The sequence below is a fragment of the Podarcis muralis genome, chromosome 3 (genome assembly GCF_964188315.1).
Source record: "Podarcis muralis chromosome 3, rPodMur119.hap1.1, whole genome shotgun sequence".
In the NCBI taxonomy this organism is placed as follows: domain Eukaryota; kingdom Metazoa; phylum Chordata; class Lepidosauria; order Squamata; family Lacertidae; genus Podarcis; species Podarcis muralis.
In genome coordinates, this window is record NC_135657.1 from 120244966 (window position 1) to 120266988 (window position 22023).

The window sequence follows — 22023 nt, forward strand, 5'->3', positions numbered from 1 at the left end:
TATGCAACATAATTCCCTCAGTATTTATGGAAATATAGTAAAAAGAGTCCTGCAAAAATGTGGCTTGACATTTCATGATGTTCGGGTTTTTTCACCTCTGTTTTCAACATCTAACTTCTTCTACTATATCATTTCAAATTTAATTGTATTTCAGAAACAGAGAGAGGGTGGCTTTAGCTCTGGCCATTCAGTGGAGAACATGTCAGCCTAATTTCAGCTAACAAGCAGCAGGAAAGCAACAAACACTGATGAAAATGAAAGTCATTATAAATTACATTTAGAAAATAACGGCTCTGAGTGGGGGTGGGTAATGCTGGATGTATGGTACAGTGAAATAAACCTTTGCTAGGACTATCAGTGCGCAGCACTGCTTTCCTTACTTTTTGATGTGGTTATTAAAAGGCCAAGGTGATGACCTAGTTAATTTAACAGCTAAGTATGCAAACTGATAAATTCTGCTATTAGATAATGGCGATCTACCAGCAAACTTTTCATATGAATAGCTGTAGGAAAAAGGCATTTCAGCTCAATACATATGTTAAAGCTACGGAAAAATATTTTAATTGCAACTATCCTTTTCCTCAATTGCACCAGGATGCAAATCTGCAAAGGCCTGTTTTGTTTGCTTTTGTGCAAGGGACCTAATCCTTCTTGACATTCCATCATCTTCCTCTGCTGTGGAACACGGGTGTTCTGCCCACAAGGATAGTGCTGTAACCAGCAAGCAAACCCCTAAGCAGCACTGCCAAACCATTATTCATCCAAGCGCAGTAATAGTACGCTTGATGCTCAGGATGCCTTTGGTGAGAGGATCTAATCCAAAAGGAAATAACAGTCATCTTGCTGAATTTATTTTCAGCTTCAGTTGGGAAAGGATTCAATATAATGTTTCATCTGATGTTGAATTTGCTACTTTAATCCCAAAGTGGGGGGAAATTGCAATCAATCTAAAATGCAAGGAATGTTATATAGAAGATTAAACTTTCTCATTCTGAGAATACTGGTGGCATTTTTATTTGACATGTGAAAAGCAACACTGAATGATGTTGTTAATGCTAGATCTTATGTTCTAGAGCAGTGATTGGGGGTTTCCTTTAGAGGGCACACCATTAACAGCTCTTTTCTCCCCCTACCCAACCCTTAAATGCTCTACAACTGTTTCTACATTCCTGATAAGTTGGAGCAAAAAGCAAAAACAAAATTGTTCCCCAATCCTGATTCTCTCTCTCTCTCTCTCCATGAGAGGTCTGGAGGGTGGCAACATGAGAACGGGCCTTTTCTGCAATAGCTCCCCATTTGTGGAATGCTCCCCCCAGGGAGGCTTGCCTGGCACCATCAGGGCAACACAAATGCAAACGCAACATGCTGGCTAATAACTGGTAGTGGATATATAATTAATTACAATGTCATTCAAAATATACCAATATGCCACTTCAAAATAATGTATATATCATATAGTACATCTCACAAAATATGCAAGTGACTGTAAGTTGTTGTATATATAGGAGTCAAATGAGGAGTCAAACAAGTCAATGAATGGCGAGGAACGCCAAGCCATCTCTCAAAGGAAGATGTCCTATAATTATCAATGAAAAATTTTCATACTGGTGGGAATCTTGCTAGTGGATCAGGGCTCACTGGATAAGTGGAGCTGCTGATCAGTGAGCTGCTATCCAGTGAGCCCTGATCCACTAGCAAGATTCCCACTAGTATGAAAATTTTTCATTGATAATTATTCGCTGATGAAGACTTTATTCCAAAACAGTGAACTACTCCTGACACACTGTCCTCTTGAGACTTCCTTTTAAGATTTCTGAGGGACGTCTTCCTTTGAGACTTTTATAGGATGTCTTCCTTTGAGAGACGGCTTGGCGTTCCTTGCCATTCATTGACTTGCTTGTTTGACTTCTCATTTGACGTGGCGTATTAGTATATTCTGAATGACATTGTAATTAATTATATATCCACTACCAGTTATTAGCCGGCGTGTTGCGTTTGCATTTGTGTTGATTGTTACATTTTGTAACACAGGGTTTTGTGTTTGGCACCATCAGGTGGCAGGTTGCACCACACATAAAATACACAAGTGAGCTTGTCTGGGCAAACAACTTCTTGGAGGTTTGCTGACCAAGCCTCCATGTGAGAGCAGACCGTCTAGTGAACTCAGGTACGTCAGAAGGCAGGGCTGCTGCTCTGATCCCACGCATCCTGCTCAAGCACATTCACACACATGCTCTCAACATTTTTTAAAATAATAATCTTTATTGGTTTAAAATACAGACATAAAAGATCGTTTACAGCAGAAACAAAGAAAGAAAAGGAGGGGGAAAGAGTCAAAATAAAGAAAGAAAAGAAAAAACTGTATACAAAAGAAACTACATCTTTTCAAATAACAATTAAATAAAAATTATGAATATAAAACTTCCAATCGTTCTCATTATACTATTTATGCTGTCATTGTTTTCTCACACAGCTTTATGTTATATCTTATTATTTTCATATAACCCGACAAAATATTTATTACATTTTTTTCACCTACAGGTATCATTCACGTTCTGCTAGTATGGTATTATTTGTACAGTATAGTCTTAAATATTCTCCATTCTCCATATACTTTCTGATTTAAAGCTCCTCTAACACTTCCCGTCAGTTTTGCTAGTTGCAAGTGTCTGCCACTCTGTTATCATTGGTCTTGTTTCACTCTTCCAGTTTCTCGCTGCCGTAATTGCAGACATGAACAATGGTCTTATATTCTTTTTAATTTCTGTTGGTAATATACCTAGTAGAAAAATCTCTGGGGTTTTTTTTAAAGTTAAATTTAAATAATTTCTTGAATTCGTTGTAGATATTACTCCAAAATTCACAGATAACTACACAGGTCCACCACATATGGTATTATGACCCTATATCTTTCTTACATCTCCAACAAGTTGGTGACCTGCCTTTGTACATTTTAGCAAGTTTTAAAGGAGTTTGGTGCCATCTGTATAGCATCTTCATGGTGTTTCCCCTAAGATTATAACATGCTGTTTATATAGATTATAACAATTTAATATCTACCCTCCACCATCTTTCCCATTGTTCCAAATAGATATTGTACCCAGAGTTTTGCACCCACCTTATCATCAGTTTTAACATGTTCCTCTGTTACTTCCTATTCTAAAAGGTAACCATAGATTCGTGAAATATATTTTCCTTTTTATGGATTATTATTATTATTATTATTTCAAATTTGGATGTTTCTTTCGCAAGACCTTCTTTCTTATCTATACCCAATTTTTGGTTTAACTGGAAATCTTGTAGCCAATCCAACAGGTGGCTTTTAATTTCATCATATTTTTTCAAGTTGGCTTATCCTTGTCTACTTCTAATAGTATTCAATACTTAGGCCACTCTCCTTTCATATTTCTCTTTTTAACTGCTAAACCTTCAGCTGGTAATGTACCCCTACGGGCATCACCTGCTCTGAACATGTGAAAAGGGCTCATGCAGTATCACAACCAGGAAATCTTTAAAAACCTTGAAACAAAAGAGAATTTTCTCAACTAAACCAGGAGGCAGGAATAGTTGGAAATGTTACAATCAGGTATTTCTGGGTTTTAACTTCCATGTGATGACATAAAGCTAAGGTGGAAAAAATAGTCTGGAGCTGAAAATGATTTAAATTTGCCAACTCCTAACTTTTCTGGGAGTTTGCCAGGCTTAATTTGGATGTTGGCATTTCAAAGTTTGCACAGCTCTAACTTTAACCTGCTGCAGCCTAAAAAAAAAAAGGAACTGGTAATAGATGTGAAAATATTCCACATTAATTTAGCACAACTGGCAGCCTGTTTCCAAGAGACCAAACCACAGAATCAGAATTTTTTTAAAAAAATTGTTTCACACCAAAAATGGGTGATGGTGATACTGTGACCCTCTGAGGAAAAATATCCATGAAATATTGGACAGGAAAGATATCCTACACCACAGAACAATAATGATTGCAAGAAGAAATAGAGTAGCACTTTTAATTATTTGCACATCTCCACATTCAATAGGTTCCCCACACACCCTGTCTCTATAAATGTTCAGATGGAAAGCTCGAGCAATTGGAATAAATTATGTCCAAACTGCCTCTGCGTTGTAGGGGTTTTTCAGTCAGAAGACTTACTGTTTACTACATATCCTGCCCACTGAAATATGCAGCAGCTCTTTGTAGTGTAGCCATTACACTCTTGAATGGCGAAAATGTGTAGTTAAGTAGTTAGTGCCTAAGAGACCCATAGAAGGACCTTGAAATAAATGAACATATTCTGATAAATGTGTTGATCAGGAATGCCAACAGGCCTCTCAGGACTCAGGGCAGAAAATCAGTTTTATTCAGTAAAAATGGTCTTTTTGTCCTAAATGAAAAGCAAGCAGAAATGTAGAGCATTTATCATCATAACTACTTTTAAGCCCCATGTCAACTAAAAAGGTGCTCTTATTAAGGCATGGCTCTGTATAGAAAAGTGCAATAACTGGCCTTCTCCCTGTCTCCCCAGCCCACACAATTGTGCCATTACAATGGATTGAGTGTTTGATGGCATTCATTCTCTGTTTGAGGTGACTAGTCAGAACATCACTTGATTCAGGCTTCCCCTCCCCCCAACCTGCGTTCTTCTCACGTGCAACGTCCTCCAGCCTCCATCCGCTGAAGAGAGAGTTGTGTGGAGAGACAGTAGGAGAGAGAGAACTTGGGAGCAGGACAAAAGGGGGCATTTAGAGGTTTTGAGAAGGTGCTCCCCACTTTCCATGATTTCACTTATGCATGCAGGGGTCTGGAGCAGAACCCCTGTGCAAATGGGGATGGGGTGGGGGTGGGGACACGCCTGTAGATTTTAGATTTTACATGAAGCTTTACTTTGAGGCTTCTGAATGGACACCAATATGCTTTATTTCTATGCTGTTTAAAATACAAATACACACAAGGTGCGCGCACACAGCCCAATATCTCATATTTATTGAAGGTTCTGAATTCTTCTGGGGCCATGCAGGGACCTCTTAGAAGGGAATCACACCAGCGTTTTCTACACAGAGAGAAGACCACACACAGTAAACTCAGTATTTTCATGCTCCTCCAAAGTTACCTGACTCCTGTGGTTGTTGCACCATAATATAATAACACTCATCTCATGACCAGAGACTAGACAACAGCCTCTTCATTTAGTCAGAGCTGCCACTTTGTAAACTTTTAAGTTACCTCCACACAAGCAAGAAGTCATGTGATTACATTCCAGTACTTTGGTACTACTAGACCACGAACAATGTCTACTCACCCAACAACACAAAAATATTGCAAAGGGACTGGATACTTTCCAACTATGTATAGGACCAGTTATTGGAAGACTGCAAAGATCATAAGATGGGTAAAAATGCCACACTAATCCAGGACAAATAGTGAAAGATTGCAAGAAATACATACATACACACACATTCGCTTTCCTATCAAGCTGATGAACATAGGTTGTTGCTGCTGCTGTTGCTGTGAGCCCTGTCTTATGCATGGGAATCATCTACTCACAAATGCCTTATTCATTTCAGAGAGGCGATCCCAAGCGAATCTGTTCTTTCCATGAAAGTAGGCTGGGGAAATTACAGGTACAATATGTGCACTGCACTGCAGGCAGTGTTATGACGTTCTGAATTTTATGTAGCAAGTGTTTTCTACCAGGTTCAAAATATCTATTTACTACTATAATAACAATAGCTATTACTACTACTACTACTACTACTACTACTTGATTATGAGTCCCACTCTTCCACTAAAAATACCAAAAGCAGCATACTTAATCGTTATTCCATACAATATGATCAGTAAAAGTTTTAGATATAGTTAGGTAGCCGTGTTGGTCTGCCGTAGTTGAAACAAAATTTAAAAAATCCTTCCAGTAGCACCTTAGAGACCAATAACAAACTTAGTTGGTTTCTAAGGTGCTACTGGAAGGAATTTTTTAATTTTGTTTCAGTAAAAAGTTTGAAATGCTTAAAATTTCGTTTGCGGCACCCAGGGCAATGTCTTTGCTAGCAACATGCTCCTTGTGACACCAGGAGGGGTGAGGTCACTGGTTCCTCCCCTCAGGGCACCATCCATTAAGGACCAAACTTGTTTCTATCTGCATCGGGGTCGGCAACCTAAGGCCCATGGGCCACAAGTGGTCCACGGGGGTCGTTTAACCGGCCCATGAGCCACCTGCTCAGCGAGTCCCTGCATGCTGCGCTAAACCGGCGCAGCGCAGCGCGGGGATTCACTTCAGTGGAGCCAGAAATGACGTCTGCACAGACGCTGGAAATCACGGGCGCGGGTGCTCATGCGCACGCACAATCCGGTCGACAGAGGGATCTCCGCTGGAGTGATCTGGCCCAGGCAAGGTAAACCTTGCTGCCCCCTGATCTGCATAGCCCCACCCCAGGGCTCATTTCCTTGGTCACAGTAATGACATAATGCTGGTAGGATAGAACATGTGGGACCAAAATTTTTAAAAGCCAGAACTAAGCTAAAATTTAATTAGGTGAGCATTTTGACTTCTGCCTTCATCCGTTAAAAGCTGGAGCTTGAACCAAGTATTGGGAGCCAGGGTGGCAGCTTCAACACTATGAAGGATGGAAGGAGAGAGTTCCTACGTGCTGTAAGAAGTTTAGCTAAAAGTTTAAATATTATCCTCCAAGTTAAGGCCAAAATAAGTAAATCCAATTGTGCATGGGTAGGAGGGAATACATGTTTGGGCTAGAGAGAAGCAGAAAGAGGAAAATATTATGAAACAGCATTCCAAATTATTCATCATGAGAACACATCTAGAAAGTAACCTTGAAGTTGACAGTGTGTGGGTGACTATTTACCACGTTCCTCTGCGTAAATGTTTGTTATGAACATTCTATCTCAAAAGTTATTTTAAGAAATCAGCCTCAACAAGGAATGAGTCATAAGATACCTTATCACAGGATAAAGGAGCAACAGAACTTACGAGCACCAGTGTAGGATCTATGAAACCCCTCCAGGGGAAAACACTTCATAACCTTTCAAAATATTTTTGCGCAAAACTGTCCTTTCCCAGATACACAAACATTTACAAGATTGCTTTTTGGTTGTTGTTTTTTAAACCTCACTAGAAGCCCTTGATCATCAAGGTCTTGAAACTGTTTTATGTGCAAAGAATGGTAATATAATATGGCACATGACATTTCAGAACAAACACAACTCCTGACTTGCATGTTATCTCTGGGATGTTTGGGTTGTTAGGGGAGGGATAGTACTTCTGGTGCTCCTTCTGGGGTAGCTTGTTCACCTTTGGTCCCCACCTGCACTCAGCTCTCACTTGTGGCTCCTAGAAGCTGTCAGCAGGAGACAGCGGCTGCACCCTGGAAAATGGATTTGATTGCCTGGCTAAACCAGATGTGGGTTGCTGATGGGTCTCAAACTCTCAGTGAGTTAGGGATTCCCCCTGTGTGTGAAGACAGGTTCCAGCAGATTGAGTGGATGAGACCAATAGTGGATCCAATGGTCAAGGTGGTGGTTTCTGCCTGTGTTGTGGAGAGGAATGAGAGGGAGATGGGGTCATCAACCTGGGAAGGTAGCCCATCTGGGAGAAGGAAGACAATGATCCTAAACCTCTGCTGCCTTATGGCTATACTCCTTTTGAGAAACGCTTTGGGAGTAAACCCTGAGGAACAATAGGCACCCACTGCTTTGCAGGACATCTTCGGGAGAAGAAAAGGCTAAGGAGTAAACCCTACACAAATCCGGTGTGGAGTCCCTAAGATGGTTGGATGGCGCCTTGTCTGCCTCCTTCCAGCAACTCCTGCAGCCAAGCTGGTGCCAAGTATATTGCTCTGCTTTCCTTTGGACCCCTTCAGCGAGGCTGAGAGGGGGTCTGGTTGTATGGGCAGCCCAGGACTGCCACACACACTGTCCAGGCTTGCGTCCTGGGGAGCTGCCTTAGGTGCTGCTCACGCAGCAAAAAGCTACCAGTCTCTGCAACTACAGCAGTGATTCTTTTTTCCTTTCTCCTCCTGTGATGAGGCTGCATTTTAATGTTTTAATGTTGTATTTTAATCTTGTTTTTAAGTTGTATTCATTCAACTCGTTTTTATTATTGGTTGTTAGCCGCCCTGAGCCTGGCCTTGGCTGGGGAGGGCGGGGTATAAATAAAATTTATTATTACTATTACTATATTCTCCAGTGGTTTGACTTGACCCTCAGAGGAACATATATTTGTGTTTTTATATTGTAAACTGCCTTGTGATCTTCAAATGAAGGGCAGTATAGAAAACAAACAAACAAACAAACAAACAAACAAACAAACAAACAAATAACTACATACATGGATAATGTTTATCTTTATATGTGCCTGTGGGAATATGTGGGTGGATAATGAGACGTGAACAAATTTGATACTGCAAATGCTTCCATTACATTGGACCCAGACATCCCCACACCTGCATATTTAATACCCATATTTCCATAGCTGCTTAATAATAAAATATATTAGTTTTCCAAATTACCCATTTATGACCTGATTTTGAAGAATATTATGTATTTATTACTTTTAACATAGCCATGGGGGGATAAATATATAGAAAACAAGGAAGCAGCATAAGTAGCTCTGTCGGTTATTATTATTATTATTATTATTATTATTATTATTATTATTATTATCATTAAAAAGAGGTAATAAAAGGACATGTTTTGTAACATTTTATAACAAAGTAAAGTTAAAATTTATATTAAGTTTCCTCGGCTCTTTTTATTTTAGTTTTCCATTGTGCCAAGATGTGGTAATTATTGGGCAATTACAACTCAGTTGTAATATTTGGAAATGGGACAATAACATTCAAAACTTGATTTTTCTTTCTCCTCATGTAAATTAACTCAAATTGTTTTGTTCACAACATACAAACAGCAGGATACAAACTGTGCGCTGCGTCCACAGTGGCTTTTCAGTGGGTAGGATTACAGCTCACATACAACAAACTCACAATGGATGCAGGCACTATAATTATAAGGGTGAAAATCTTCAAACCCAGTTTATTTTTTCCATAAATATTATCTATTTTTCTTCACTTTTCTGCATTTTAATATAGGCAATCACTGCAGCTATTTATACTCCAAATATTTTAAGTATATTTAATAGTCATCTCAAGCAAATATTTTCACAGCTGCACAGCAATATAAAAGGGGGGAAGCCACAAAAATGTGTATCAGCACTTCTCCAAGCTGAAGGATGGGGTTAAAAACTGTGACAACTGCTTATATAACACAGAAACCAACACAAATGCATTTTTCTTCAGGTAAGGCAGCAGAACTAAAGAATCACAGCAACTATCAGGCATTGTGAAAAATACTGGTTGTCTCCATGCTGAGACCAGATGTGAATGATTGCCACAAGTCTGTGGAATAAACGTGGTTCTTAAATCCTCTTATAATTCTGCAGCCACCATGAAACTTTACTAAGTTTAAACTCTTTGATACATAAACATCAATATGAACAGCAGGTGATGAGATGTAGAATTGTTGAAAGTTAAAACAAATATATTTATAAAAATAATATAATATAATATCTTGTTTACAAATTTTACGCACACACACATACAGAGAATATGTAAGACTAGAAGCTATTAATAGGTTTTAATAGTTTCTTGCATTTTATGGAAGCAGTTTATCCTTAACTAAACAAAAACTCATATGCCAGTTCGCCTTTTCCTAACTCCAACACAGTAAGTTCTGTGAGAAAGACCCATAGGTGAAGACACAAAGTTCTTCCTCTGGTCAGGGACTTATGAGAGGACTACAAGTTGCAGAGAGTCCCTCAGCTGCCACTCCTCTGTTGGGGACAGAGCTCTGCTCTTTCTCAGGCAGATTTGCTCAAGCTTCCCCTGAAGTCCTCTAGAGTCTGGATCTCACCAATGAGATGTCACCCAACTCTAGGTCTTCCAGGTTCCTCAGGCCAACTACCTTCTGCTATCACTCTGGGCAGAAGGTGACCCTGAACTGCCACATGCTATGGTGACGGCCCTTTTATACAGTATTTCACCAATCGCCACAAGTACAGTGGTGCCCCGCAAGACGAATGCCTCACAAGACGGAAAACCCGCAAGACGAAAGGGTTTTCCGTTTGCGAGTTGCTTCGCAAGACGAATTTCCCTATGGGCTTGCTTCGCAAGAAGAAAGCCCATAGGGAAATCTCCGGGGACCTCTTTTAAATGCTGGTGGTGGGGAGCAAAGCCTTTCCCCCCCCCCTCCGGCCTTCAGAAGAGGTCCAGGAAGGCCAGCGGGGGCCGAAAGGCTTTGCTCCCCACCGCCAGCATTTTAAAAGCAGTCCGGGATAGCAGGGAAGCGCTTCCCGCTATCCCGGACGGCTTTTGAAGGCAGGCGGGGGAGCAAAGACTTTTGCCCCCCGCCGGCCTTCAGAAGAGGTCCTGCACCTCTTCTGAAGGCCGGCGGGGGGCAAAAGTCTTTGCTCCCCCCTGATCTCAGCGCCCGCAGGCTTCGGCATGCAGGCAACTCCAGGCAAGCAGCGGGAGCGCTCCCGCTGCTTGCGGAGAGGTATGCGAAGCCTGTCCCGGACGGCTTTTGAAGGCAGGCGGGGGGGGGAGCAAAGACTTTCGCCCCCCACCCGCCTTCAGAAGAGGTCCTAGACCTCTTCTGAAGGCCGGCGGGGGGCAAAAGTCTTTGCTCCCCCCTGCCTGCCTTCCCGGGAGAGTTTGATCTGTCCCGGAGGGCTTTTGAAGGCAGGCGGGGGGGGGGGAGCAAAGACTTTTGCCCCCCGCCCGCCTTCAGAAGAGGTCCAGGACCTCTTCTGAAGGCTGGCGGGGGGCAAAAGTCTTTGTCCCCCCTGCCTGCCTTCCCAGGGGCTTTTAAATCGCCCCGGACAGCGGAGAAGCCCTCCGCTGTCCCAGGGTTTTTTAAAATGCTGGGGGTGGGAAGAAAAGCCCTTGTCCCCCCCCCCAGCCTTCAGAAGAGGTCGGGGGACAGACTGTCCCCGGACCTGGTCTGAAGGCGGTTTCCATAGGAACGCATTAATTGATTTTCAATGCATTCCTATGGGAAACCGTGCTTCGCAAGACGAAAAACTCGCAAGAAGAAAAAACTTGCGGAACGAATTAATTTCGTCTTGCGAGGCACCACTGTATCTCCACACTTGCTAGTCAATTGGCCTACCAACGTTCAACAACTGGACCTTTTGAATCCTCCTTGGCAGCCAGTTTGATAGCTGACAGATCAAACTGAACTACTAAGGCTTATTTGTAGCAAACTTACACACTAGCAGTTATTTTTAAAGTGGGGATTATTTTTATATTGAAATAACATTTAAAATATTGTGCCTCACACTTTAGTGCTCCACATGCATGAATTTATATAATGCAACAACATTTAAGGAGAAAGCTGGGAGAGAGTAGAAGCAAGCTTTCAAGGGTTAACAAGAACACTTGGGAACATGCTTTGCCGCTGCTTGAGGCTCAGGTGGCCTCGGTGGTGCAGAATGCCTTCCATCAGTTTCGGCTAGTGGCCCAGCTGCGCCCCTATTTGGGCAGGGACAGCCTAACTTCTGTCATCTATGCTCTGGTAACCTCTAGGTTGGATTTCTGCAATGCATTATACGTATGCCTCTCAAGACGGTTTGGAAACTTCAGCTGGTGCAGAATTCAGCAGCCAGGTTGCTCACTGGGGCAAGATGGTTTGAGCATATTGCACCGATCCTGGCCTGACTGCACTGGCTGCCAATATTGGTTCAGGGACAATATGGGTGCTCTCCAGCTGCAGTGGCATGATGTGAAAAAGTTCAAGCTCTTAAAAATAAGCAAAATAGAGCTTAAGAATTAAGCAATTCAGGTGAATTGCTAATGCTGTCCTCTCAGTCTAGCGCTACGAATCTGACGCACAAGGAATGCAGCTGGTGCTCTGACATACATGTGTTATGAAGGCTTGGACATCCTGAAAGGGACAGCCACCATTCACATACTGACCTGTTTTGCACAACACAATAAGCCAAACTATGGCTTACCAGGACTGGATTTACAGTCGCCCTTTTTACTGTTGCTCTGTGCTGAGCCAAGACAAGGTTTAGCTCAGTGTGAACCCGTGTGAACCCCATTCAGTTCTTCCCTCACTAACCATGAGCAACCCTTGGCTCCAGCTCATGGATAAGGAGGAAAGAGCTTAACCAAAAGCCCGGGTTCAGACAACACACTGAGTCAAACCTTGGCTTAGCTCAGTCTAAACAGCTGGAAGCTACTCTCTGGAATGCCACATATTTGTGTTCTCCTAGTAAGCTATACACTATGGTTTAATATGTCATGCAAACCTGGTGAGTGTATTGTCTTGATAGACAAGCACTCTTGACACATTTCATTATAAATGTGTCTCCCACTTTCTCAGTACTAAGCTTAAGAACTTTCTCATACGCAGGTGCTTACGTTTCTCCACAAACAAGATTTGGATTTTTAAATTTAATTTTTAAATAATGCTTAATTTACACAGTCGCCTTCGTGCATCCTACATCCTCTGTTAGTCTTACGTGGCAGGAAAAAGAAGAAAGTGGAGACCTTGAGAAGAGATCATGAAGCAGTCAGCAGTCGGATTTATAAAGCAGCTGGGCTTAGTTTTTGCTGACCCATAGTGAGTGGGCATATGGCTGAACAGATGAAAAAGCAGAAAACTCAAATGCAGTTATTTTGAAAACAATGAAGGGAGAAGGAAGAGGCACAGGGTCCTGTCACAGGAAGGGGATTAAATGGTTGCCTGCTGTCGTTTTTTTAAAGGTTCAAGCATAGAATATCATCAAATATCCAGACTGTAAAGACACACACTGCTCCGTGAAAATTAGTTGTTTGCTTTCTAATTTCAGTAAGCCTATGCCAAAATCACTGGGCGGTATGAGTGATGTCCCTCTGCTCATGGATGGCTCCTTGTTCCACGTTTCCCCCTTTCATCAAGAGTTCGAGCGTCTTCAAAACCCATGACACTTTTGGTAAAAGCTGTTCTCCAATTGCAGCACTTGCAGGCCAGTGTTTTCCAGTTGTTGATGTTTATACTACCGTGTTTTTCGCTCTATAAGACACACTTTCCCCCTCCTAAAAAGTAAGGGGAAATGTGTGTGCATCTTATGGAGCGAATGCAGGCGGGAGGCTCTTCTCAGAGCTCCCTTTAAAGAGCTGTGTGGAGCGTGTGTGTATCCACCAGAGGTTCTTTAGTTCTCTGGTTCTTCTTTGAACCTCAGCTTTAGCGTTGGCATAGGTTTTATTCTTAGTGGGACAGTTTCTATCTCTTTGCCTTTTATTGTTAATAATGTGTTCAATCTCACTGGCCTTCTCATCAAACCTGTCCTGGGGTTTCTTGGTTTGGTATCCAACAGTTTGTTCACAGGCTGCAATAATGGATGTTTTTCGCTTGGTCCAGTGTTCCTCAATGTTATCAGAGAATTCCAAAAGCAAATGGTCCTTAAGAGTCATTGGGAAGCAGTCCCACTTAATAGGATCTTGAAGGGCTTGAGTGTTCATTTTGCACCTTGGTTTCCTTCCTTGAACCCTGCATTGATGTATAATCCTGATAGCCATCGTGGAGCGTATTAATCACAGCAGTTGTCGGCACTCATCATAGCTGTGGTAAGGAGCACATCACAGCAATCTTCAGCTCAGACAATTACATAGTCTAAGAGGTGCCAGTGGTTTGACCAAGGGTGCCTCCAATATGTTTTTTTAAAAAATATCGAAAGAGTGTGTTTGTAATAACAAGGTTGTGCGCTGCACATATCGTCAAAAAGTAAGATTCCATTCTGGTTGCTATTGCCAATTCCTTCTTTCCCAATAGTCCCAGGCCACAGATCTGAATCTCACCCAACTCTTGCATTAAAATCACCCAGGAGGATAAATTTATCCTCCTTGGGCGTCTCTGATAGGATGGTATCCAGCTGAGAGTAAAATTTTTAATCAGCTCTTTGAATCAGAACATTCATTTTAATGCATGAGAGAGTAACCTCCAGCCCCCCAGATGTCGTTGAACAACAGCTTCCACCATCTTTGACCATAGGCCATGCTGGTCAATAGGGCTTACTTCTGAGTAGGCATGTATTTAATGGTGCTGTAAATCTGCTTTTAAATTAGTTCTTCACATCAGTCTTAATTCACTTGCACTGCTTTTCAGCATATAATTCTGTAGCAACATCTTTTAAAAGTAATGAGCCCCTTTTAAAAATGAATACTCTACTACTGAAGAAAAACTAAAACGCCTATAAATTCCAAACTAGTATCTTAAAGCCATTTCTCAACATCCATTTCTGCATATTTTTCTTCTTGGATTCAGTATTGTGTTTGAAATAAAGCAGCAAATATCTTGGTTCTTTTCATTCAATGAAACAGCTTCCTAAGTGGTTCAGCACTCACTACGCTGGTGAGGACCAACAGTAGGAATGTATCTTTATCCACAGGCAGCCAAAAAAGTACCATCTCCATCTTGGAGTAATTTATCCAATAAGATGATTTAGGGGACAGTTCAATGGCACCAGTTTTGGAACGCAAAAGCAGAGGGGAAGGAATATAAATCAAAGGTGACTGGCAGGTAAAGGATATATTCAGCAATCAGCCAAGCCATGTGCACACTGGCACAAATTCAACAAGATCATTTATAAAAAATTTAAGTCAGGAATACACAAAAGGGGGTCTGGTGCTAACTAAATCCACAGATAGATTACACGCCACTGAAATAAACACTTCCAGATGCTGGTGTACAAAAACCTTTCACAGAAAGAAATGTTTTCTTTCATAAATCTGAAGGGAGGAACCTTGGGTAAAGCAGAGAGGAAAACAAGGGCTCCATACTGTGACCTGACTTCCTACTGCTTTTGCGGAACTGTTCATTTTTTCCAATACAAAATGTAACATACAAGAAAACAATATCCTGAAACACAGCATTAACTATGTCAATGTTTTGGTATCAAAAAAGAGTACCTTGGAGTATTTTATAAAGTACTTAAAACTGATGTGGTCTCACTGACTTGAAACCCAGCTCTTGCTAATGTTCTCCATGGCAGGAATTTTGTATTTAAAGAAAACAGAATTTCCTGAGGACTTTTCTCCATCTATAAATTATGTAAATTACATATGAATTCATTTCCAGCATTCAAACCAAAAATATTGAACAGCATAGACTGTTAAGACAGGCTGTGTTACGTTGCTTTGTTTGACCCAGTTTTAACAAATACAAGGCATCCAAGTTTGTGTTAGGCTTATCATACGTCTGTGTAAAGTAAGCCCTACACACTTTAATATGCTTGATAATATTTAATCAGAAACAATGAGTTAATATTATTTTATTCATACTAAACAATGTTTTTTAGGAATTGATTCATTTGCTTTGTTGGGAATGTTCTTCTTTCTCAAAGAAGTCCTCCAAGTGTGAAATGCAACAGTTCACAGAACTCAGATGCAACAAGTGTTGGTGCTCCGTTCTCCAGCGCCCGTCTCCTCAGCTCCCTCCTGCCTGAAGTAGCTTCCAACGTCCAGGCAAGAATCCAGCTGGGTTCTACCTCTCCCTTGCAATAGTCTAGCTCAACTAGACATGCACAGAGAACTAGACATGCACAGAAAACCAACATGCACAGTTCAAGACATGGAAATACAGCACACCTTAACAGAAAACATTGAGCCATTTTTGGATTGCAAAGGAAGGATCTGAACACTCTCTTGGGTTTGTTTGGTTCTGGCTGCTTAAGGAGTGTACAGTATCATTTCAGTGCTGAACCAAGTCTTTGCAACTATGGTAAGCATATTAATATTGCACCTGTCACTGCCTACCAAGATCAGTGCTGCACTATTGGCCATTGATAAAGGAGACATGACCTAAAAATGAATCATTGCTCCAGCTTCCAAGGAAGTGTTCCACATAAGCAGAATGCCTCATCTGGAGGCCTAAGAGAGAGCAGTGGGAAGCAGAGGGTACCTGAGCTTTTCCAATTCCCTTATATGGATTATATAAGAATATTAATATGGCGGCCAAGAACTTATGAGAGAGAGAAGAAATAAAAGAAGGAAGTGGCACCCAGCCAGAAGGAAATCCAACCTTAGCTAGCAGCAAGCCGAGACTGCAACTTCTGGGTAAGGAAGTGTTCAAGAAACAAGGGCTAAAAATTGGCCACAGGTAGAGTAAGTGGACAGCTACATCTCCAGCGGCTTAACAATATGTGGAGCACTGGGTTATTCACCGCAAGTGGAGTAAAGGTGGGCAGGGGAAAGAAAAAGAAGAAAAATCTTAGTATGTTCCTTAATATCCATGAGGGAAATAGAACTTATGTTTTCATGGTTCTACTGGAAACATTTAAATCAGTGTTTGGGATAAAATAATGGCCATGTCAAATTATATTAGTGTCTTACCATAGCAATTTGCACTCTACATTTAAATGAAAAAACTTTGAAGTATCAAAAAAATGTACTAGGGAACTTCTGGTTTACAATATTTATGGTTTTAAATACTTAAATGTAATAAGAAATGTTTATGTTCTTATTTATATGCCAGGGTCTATAAATGATAAAACCATAGTCACCATCTTACAAGAATGAAAGTCCTTCATAAAACTAATACTACGGCAACATGTTATTCACAATATCAGTTCTCTTGACCTAAGCCTTCAGACACTGTTGAACGTACTCCAGGAAAAACAGAAAAACTGCCCAGAGGAATGGCCATTAGCAAAAGCATAGGCACCAAATTGGAACAGGAAGAAACAATGAAGGACTGCATGTGATCTCCTTGTGTGAGCATTGAACTGGGCCTCTAACTCCCACCTGCTACAAACTTTATGTACATCACCCACTGCTTAATATGGGCATGTGCAAATCCCCACATATAAAAATCAATGATGTATTAAAATTATCTGTGACAATCATGATCATATTTCTGATTTGAAACCATAAAACCAAGAAGAGCAGTTACATTGAATTCAAAGGCACACTGCTGGAGAGAATATGACACTGTGCCAAGCGACATCTTTTCTAATTGATGCTGTTATTGACAATTTCCATCAAGAGCAGATGAAGCCAAAAGCTGGACTAGGCAGTTACTGTTAGCAAAATTTAGCAGCAGAGGGTAGGCAATGATTTTTCAGTGATTAAATCAATGCAAAAAAAGTTTCAACGTGATTTAATTACAAAATATTAACAGTGGAGGGGCTTTGACTATTTCTAATGTTTTGAAATGGGTGAAGTGGCATTTGTCCATCTGATTATTATTGGTTTGTGGGAACACAAAGGTGGGCTCCCTGCTGAATTATGGGAGATCCAAACGATATTGGAATTCTGCTAACTCTTGAAGACACCTGTTTAGACAAGCATTGCCTTGATCTCCAGACTTGAATCACCTTCTTATATTGTTGCTTTAACTGTTTCAACTGTTTTCAGCTATCATGATGTAACGGGCTGGTTCATTGTATATTTTAATTAGCAATGTTTTTAATGTAGTTGTTATGTATTTTAATTATGGGTAACTGTATTTTTATAAATGGGTTTATTTTTGTTATTGTGTTGTTTTATTTGTCTGTGGACAGCCTTGATGTTTCTTCTTGAAATGAAGAGCAGTATATGCATTGTGTTGCTGTTGTTGTTAATGCTGCTGCAGTGGAGAACTCCACACAATGGCCTTCAGCAAAACAAACAACACTAAGTATGATTAAGTCCCAGCCTCTATTTAAATGAGTTTTCGTGTCCTTTTGCTTTTGGGGGTGGGGGTGGGGGGTGGGCTGCGTGATTTCTGTTCTCATCCTGAGGTAAAGTTCTTAACCCAAGGTAATATTTCTGAGTTAGCGGAGTCTGTAACCTGAAGCATATGTAACCCAAGGTGCCACTGTATATGAATGCCACTGATGCACACACACTATATTCCTCCCCAAGTGCAGCCAACAAAATGCAGTGAACCACCAACTACTTTTTAAATTTCACAGCTTGTTATAGCTGCAGCTACTCACCAAAGCTATCGAGCTGCTATTTAAAACTTTCTAAACTCTGCAATGCACATTTGCTGGCATCCGAGCAATTTACCTTGCTAAATTGCTATATTGGACATTTGTTTTAAACAGAAATGGAACCGAATACATAGTGATGGTAGAATATTTAACACACAATTTTTGTTTTGGTTTTTGCTAACTCTCAATATAGTTGGGAACTTACCCCATGAGCCTAGATTTGCCACACACAAAATATAAAGTTACCTGAACATGATTATGGCCAAGTGAAGGCTGCTTTAAACTGCTTTCCACATGACATTTGTAAGCACTTGTATCTCCTTTATTTTGATGTCCGTGGAGAAAATATCCTGAAGTGGATAGGCAATGCTCATGAGCAGCTCTGCTTAATGCCCTTAAGCTCAAGCTCTGCTAAATGCCAAGTGGTGGTCGTACAGGGTGCAATGTCCCTTTGCTTTCCTGTTCTGTGTTACATCCACATTAAAGTGATAGGAAATTTTAACTTGGGCAAATAGCCAATGAAGAAAATAGTTACAACTGTGTAAGACTACATATTTCTTTTAAAAGAGTTTCCATCCCATAGCATCAAGTTATCCCCAGTAGAGAATGCCAACTTATTTTTCATTTAGAAGCTTATTTTTCATGTAGTTAGGGACACTTTTTGGCATGCTGCCATGGCAACTTCAGTTGAGGTGCTCAGTAATCTCTCAGAAACTCACAGCTTGTCATATTTTAATGCTTCAGCATAAAACAACACTGTCTTTTGAATGACCGTATTGTCAACACAAGCAGATTAATTTTAAATCAGCAACATACTGTACATGAGGGGAAATGGGACAAACACCGCCCCCCCCCCGAACTGCAAACTTTGCAGTCATAAACCCCTTTAAAGAGATAGGTTGAAATAGTAATTCAGAATCAGGACCACAAATTAATCAATAAATTGTTTACAGAACATCTTTTTATCTTTTGAAATAAGTATCTATAGTCCAAAACATCAATGAAAATGTCTTTCCCTCCAAAATCCTCAGGAATGGGGATAACTTATTTTAAGCATTAGCTAACTTAGGCGACCCTATTACTTTTTTCAGAGGGTGCGGCTGGTGATTCAGTGTGTGGCGGGGGGGGGGGGGAGACTTCTCTCAGGGCCAGATCCAGAAACCCCAAACGCAGGGGAAGTACTTCCCCGAGAAGAGCCTGTGGAACCAAGGATGCCGCCTTGCCCTCCGCAGCCCCAGAGGACTCCATCTTCCAAAGCCAGCCTGGCCTCCGTGAAATGAGGAGGCAGCTTTTGGTGAAGGTGGACTAGCAGTTAATACAAAGCTGCCGCTCCTATAGAAGGCTCAGTCTAGGAGTACCTACTGCTGAAGCAACGTCTTAGTATCTCATCATTATATATTTCTTTATCCCCCACCTCTTTCCCTGGCAGGACTCAAGGTGGCTTACAGATAAAAATAAGACCCGCTACCACCAAGAAGACCCTGTCTCACCTTTCCACCAAGTGTGCCTGTGAGGGAGGTGGGGCTGAGAGAATGGCCTCCCCCAAAGATCTCAGGACCTGGGCAGGTATGTATGAGGGAATACAGTGGTACCTCAGATTAAGTACTTAATTTGTTCTGGAGATCCGTTCTTAACCTGAAACACCACTTTAGTTAATGGGGCCTCCTGCTGCCGCTGCACCGCCACTGCACAATTTCTGTTCTCATTCTGAAGCAAAGTTCTTAACCCGAGGTACTATTTCTGGGTTAGCGGAGTCTGTAACCTGAAGCGTCTGTAACCCAAGGTACCTCTGTATGGTCTTTCCAACAGCTAAGATCTAAGCATATAGAGCTTTCTAAGTAATAAGCAGCACTTTGCCCTGTGCCCAGGAACAGACTGGCAGCCAGTGGAGCTGCTCCAGCAAGGGACTTGTCTGCTCCCGATAGCCAGCTCCAGTCAACAATCCGGCTGCAGCTCTTTGAGCCAGCTGAAGTTTCTGAGCCCTTTCCCAAGGCAGCCCCACGTAGAGTGTTACAGTAATCCAAACAGGATGTAAATAAGGTGTGTGTCCCTATGCCCAAATCAGGCATCTTAAGGAACGGGAGCAGCTGGTACACTAGCTTTAACTCTGCAAATGCACTCCTGGCCACTAGAAACTGGGCATCAATGTCCAGGTCTAACCAGCAACTGGAAGGACCTTAAAGTACCTTGGCTAATGACCAACCTGGCTAACAAGCCATTTGAAGTAAAATGCCTATCGGCCTTTTTCACTCCTCTCACAATAAGCTCCCTTTTTGCCCCAACCTTGCAATCCCTTCTGGCCAAAGGTCAGTGCTGTACCCTCTACTGAAATGAATGCAGATGTCCACAGGTACAAGAGCCCCAAGTGTGCATCTGGAGCAGTACAATGACAGTACCATCGTTTTGGTGAACTTCATTTATGCTTAGAATCCTGATCAGTTCACATCCCACACCAAACGTGAGATTTCAGTACAATGAGATTTCAGGTCTCAGGCCCAGCTATTCCTCTTCACATACACCCTCCCAATGGGATCGGCTTAGGCAGCCATAGCCATCTATAAATGGTGAGCAGCTTGGGGGATCGAGCATATGGCCCCACAGCCCATTGTGGATTTTTCTTAGGTTAGAACTTAACCAGAAGGTGAAGGCTCCATAAAAGCCAGTCTCTCTGAATATGTCACATCAGAAATGAATTCTCTGTTAAGAGACAAAATCTGGCACACAACTTTCTTCGGAGTATTCAGTCTTCACAATACTGCAGTACCTATAATTTAAAATAACTATACACTCAAACTTTGTAGCAACTCTGAACATTCAAACAAACAAAAAGAATAATTTATAATTAAAAGGGAATAATATTTAAAAGGGGAAAAAACTTTGTTGTCTTTCCAAAAACAGACAGAAAATGCTGTTTTATTTCCCCAAAGAATTATGCCATTTTATAAAGAAAAATTATGGTTGCCACAAATTGCTCTCAACAATTCCAAAGCTTCTTCAGCTGACCACTTGAAAATCAAAGTGCTTTAACATTATAAATATAGCTTCTTATGACTCTGTTATTACATACTGTGTATGGGGAAAGGGGTCCAATCTTGTGGCCATAGCGCCGAATGGCCTCTCTGATGTGGGAAGGCTGGATGGCATCACTCTGAGCTTCTGCACCACAAGCAGCAGAACTCTGTAAGAGAAAAACACATTCAGCGAGGCTAAATCAAAAACATATAACAAGCGCACACAGTCCATTAATTAAGATAATAAACCTTTACAAAAGGGGCTGCTCTCCGTTTCCTCTCTGTCCCCCACCCCACTTTTTGAGTATGGTTGCCACATACGTTGTATGAAAATACAACCAAAACACCTATTCACAAATCAAAGGGCACTTTAAAATGATTGTTTCCTATAAGATAAAGGAAAAACTGTATGAGTTCTTTAGTGCCTAAGAGCATCAGGGAATGACAGCTTGCTGCGACCTTCCAGCAGGTTGTCTCAGCTGGTGCAAGACACTGCAAAAATGCTTAGAAGAGCTACTAGGGGCCAAACAGCAACCTCCAGCCCTGTCTTCCTTCTTTACTCCATTGTCAACAGAATCAGCTGATTCAATTCTCCATGCCAGAGAAGAAAGATGTAGGAGTCCTTATTCCAGTAGGTTTAGTCCCAACATATGAGCTCTGCTGCCTCCAGTGATAACTAAGATCAGAATTCTTTATGACAGGAAATCAGAAATGGATTCCTTATGTACCATCACCAGTCCTAGCTAAATTATTTTAACTTTCCTTGAGATCTTTTTTGGCCTTAGTAAGACCTCCCCCCATCTGCCTAATTCCCCCCTTCCCCAAATGAAATTCTGTGGAAACTCTGGGGATTTTAACTGCAGTATTAGTTAACTTCTCAAAATAATCAGGAAGTGTAGTTTTGCCTGAGTGCTTAAAACTATATTTGCCAAACTAAAAATGGCCAGCTCCAATTTCCACTTACAGATGGGTAGCCGTGTTGGTCTGCCATAGTCAAAACAAAAAAAATTTCTTCCAGTAGCACCTTAAAGACCAACTAAGTTAGT

The 22023-nt window shown here is 41.3% G+C and overlaps 1 protein-coding gene across 7 annotated transcripts in view; it reads right to left on the bottom strand.

Moving 5' to 3' along the window:
- SUPT3H (SPT3 homolog, SAGA and STAGA complex component) overlaps positions 1 to 22023 on the bottom strand; it is a 282179-nt gene that overhangs the window by 80403 nt on the left and 179753 nt on the right. For all 7 annotated transcript variants that reach the window (XR_013392431.1, XR_013392432.1, XM_077926605.1 and 4 more), the window contains one exon: positions 21034 to 21144. Coding sequence is in view for 5 of the 7 variants with exons in the window: in XM_077926605.1 (XP_077782731.1) it covers positions 21034 to 21144 (111 nt within the window). In the remaining 2 variants the exon portion in view is untranslated. The remainder of the gene's footprint in view (positions 1 to 21033; positions 21145 to 22023) is intronic.